Source organism: Aptenodytes forsteri, unplaced genomic scaffold (genome assembly GCF_000699145.1).
Source record: "Aptenodytes forsteri isolate BGI_AS27 unplaced genomic scaffold, ASM69914v1 Scaffold15, whole genome shotgun sequence".
NCBI lineage: Eukaryota > Metazoa > Chordata > Aves > Sphenisciformes > Spheniscidae > Aptenodytes > Aptenodytes forsteri.
In genome coordinates, this window is record NW_008795129.1 from 12,542,932 (window position 1) to 12,546,155 (window position 3,224).

The 3,224-nt window shown below is 51.3% G+C and overlaps 1 protein-coding gene across 6 annotated transcripts in view; it reads left to right on the plus strand.

The window, feature by feature from the left end:
- The window catches only part of WBP1L (WW domain binding protein 1-like), a 45,165-nt gene extending 42,084 nt beyond the window's left edge, over positions 1-3,081 (plus strand). For all 6 annotated transcript variants that reach the window (XM_009277829.2, XM_009277828.2, XM_009277826.2 and 3 more), the window contains 2 exons: positions 317-478; positions 1,936-3,081. In XM_009277829.2, the coding sequence (XP_009276104.1) occupies positions 317-478; positions 1,936-2,675 (902 nt within the window). In that variant the 3' untranslated portion in view covers positions 2,676-3,081. The remainder of the gene's footprint in view (positions 1-316; positions 479-1,935) is intronic.
- The last annotated feature ends 143 nt before the right edge of the window (positions 3,082-3,224 follow it).

Sequence of the window (3,224 nt, forward strand, 5' to 3'; positions counted from 1 at the left end):
GGATGAGGGGGGGAGGGGAAGGCTTAGCCCTGTCTCCATATTTCATTCTCCTCCAGAGTTGTGCCTGTTGAACATACTCCACATTGTACCAAAGCGTGTACAGTTACCCGATTCTGTCAAGGCTGCCAGAGTAGCAGTCAGCCACGCAGGCAGGTCCGTGTCGAAGCCTCCCGGTGCACTGCGTATTTCTGCCTTTAGAGCAGTGCAGGGTTCAGATCCAGGCTTTCTGATGATCTTCTCCATCGCCTTCATGGGGTTTCCTGGGATTGTATGTGGCTCTCACGCTCTGGTTAACACTTGCTCTCCCCCGCTGCAGGGTTTTGGCTGGTGTGGACCATCATCATCATCCTCAGCTGCTGTTGTGTTTGCCACCACCGACGCACCAAGCATCGTCTCCAGGCCCAGCAGCGGCAACATGAGATCAACCTGATCGCTTACCGGGAAGCCCATAACTATTCAGCCCTGCCGTTTTATTTCCGTATGTACCTCACACTGTTTTTCCTGGAGGTCGTGGGGAGTAGAGCAGCAGTGAGTTTCCCATGTTGGGTGGAAGCAGGGAGCAGTGGTCGGGCTCAGCAAGAGGCGGGGGGCAGCTTTGCTGCCTAACCTTGGCTTGTAGAGAGGAGGTGACATAATCCAGCTGCTGGATGCATTTGAGCCCCCTTGAGTCTGGAGTTGAACCACACCAGCTACAGCACCTTCACACCCACCCTTGATTTGGCTCTGTGAGTGCAGTGATCCCCTGGGTGTTTTTCTGGGAAGGTTCTTAAAATATCTTGTTCAGGACTTTATGGATGCTCCTCCTTTCCAGCCTGCACTTGCTGCTGGTGGGACTGAGATGTGGGAAGTGGCTTCACGAAATTCAGTCACACAGGCTGGGTGGAAGTGGTGCCTCAGCAGGAACCGTGCTGGCTCCCACCCTGTGCTGTGGTTCCCAGATGACGCTGCTGGTCAGCAGCCCTAGGAGTTTGCACAAAGGAGCTGTTGCCCACACCTCAGGGAAAGTATAATTGCTTTGTTCTCTCCTTCGTGCCCTGCTACGCTGTGCTAGAACAGCAAGTCTCAGCCTTTTGACTGGAGGTACCACAACTGAGTTTCCTGTAATGGACTGCTGAATTGCATGTATGAACTTGCTTTTCTTGTTAAGCTCTTGCAGCCACCTCAGAAATAATCCCCAGCAGCGCTTTCCTCCCCAGCCCCAGGGATACGCAATTGCACATGGAAAACTGCAGTGCTATCTTTAAATGTTTCCAGTATTTAAGTCCATTCTGTCTATATGGACTATTTTGTTGCCTCTTCAGAAATAAACAAAATCTTTCATAGATTTGAGGGGCTGTAAGTGCAATAAACCAAACTCTCTTGCCAGTACTGCCAATTTATTCTAACCACACCAGAAAAACTGAATCCAGCACTAAAACAACAACCGAAAGCCAGGATCCTAAGTTCCTTGTAACGGCTTATGTCTCTTCATATTTACACAAAGCTTTGAGATTAAATCTTTGCTCTTGAAAGTGGAAAGTCAGCTGAGAAGCCAGTGTTGGAGAGAGGGCTGGCGAGTTATCTCCAAGGTTGTTCCCTCCAGCCAACGCGGGCCATCCCTTGGTGTGGGGCTGTATTGGGGTACAGGGTGCAGGGCGGTGGGGGGAAGTTCACCTGGTAGCCCTAAGCATAGACTTGAGAGCAGGGAGGTCAGGCTGCTGTTCCCAACTGTGTCCACCTCCTGTAATGGTGCCCCCCTGTGCCGTGATTGCTGCTTCTCTAAAACATGACATGTCTCATTTGGGCCAAGTTCTGGCACCCCTTGTAAAGCTCGTTGAGCTGTTCAGTGGGAAGGTGCTGGTAGATGACAAATGACATACTGACCTGTATTAATGACTCATTTCCTGAGATAAGCTGTTCATGAAGTAACTTCTCCTCCTTGCCTCCCACTTTTAGGGTTTTTGCCAAATTATTTACTACCTCCCTATGAGGAAGTGGTGAACCGACCGCTGACACCCCCCCCACCATATAGTGCCTTACATCAGCAGTGCGTCCCAGCAGGCAGCAGTAGCACAATCCCGGACACGCCAAGAAACCTGCAGCCAGCACAGAGCAGCTCAGCAGCACCCAGTGGCAATAACAGCAGTACTGACAACACCGGGTCCCCTGGCCTTGGGGACCCCGAGCCCTCCACCACCACGCTGGTCGAGCGAGCAGTTGCCAAAATGCAAAGCGTCGAGCCCAGCGGTACCAGCACGGGAGCCGAGCTAGTGGAGAGGGCCAGTCCTGATAAGGATATGGAGTGCAAGGAGGAACTGCTAAAAGGTTACAGCTCTGAGAGCTTAGAGCAGAGCAGCGCCATTCCTGACGGGAAGGACAAGACGCCGGGCAGGCAGCGCCGTTTCACCGGTGACTCGGGCATCGAAGTCTGCGTATGCAACCGGGGCCATCACGACGACGACCTCAAGGAGTTCGACGGGCTCATCGATGATGCTCTGGACGGGCCCCTGGACTTCTGCGACAGCTGCAGCGGCCGCCCCCACGGGGACGAGGAGGAAGGGCTTTTTAATGCCGCAGAAGAGCAGCACCGCGAACATAGCCACCACCACCTGCCCCGGCAGCCGGTGTGTGTACTCTTGAACACAATAAATGAGCAGGACTCTCCAAACTCTCGTACCAATAACTCCCCCAGCTAAGGTGGCAGAGTGGAAGGGAGAACTGGGGGAAAAAACAAAGAAATAAAAGTGGAATTAAGAGGATTAAAACTCTAACAGGAGGAAAAGGTGATACAACCTTCTTTTTTTAGTTTATTTTTCTTTCTCCCCCCTCCAATATAATTTGGGGACTAGTCCCCGAAGGCCTGGCTTGCGGGGGACGGGTCGCTCTGGGTTTTGTTAATCATGTCCGTCCTGCTCCACGGGGCAGGGACTGATGTTTCTCAATGAGACCTTCTTACAAATGGAACTTTCCCAGTGGTGATTTTGGTGATGGTTATTATGAGTTTGTTGGTTTTAGTTTTCCAAAACACTGCTTTATCTCGCAATCAGTAAAGCTCAGCAAATCTCCCCTGGGAGGATATGAAATCACCGTAAGGCTTCAACCTCCAGGTGTCTTCCCAGAAGCAAGCAGCTTCTGACAGTGCCGGCAATCAGTAGCCCAAGAGTTCTGGTTTGATATAGTGCTCTTGAGGTATTGGGGATTTCTTTTTTTTTTTTTTTTTTTTTTTTTTTGGGTTTATTTTTTCC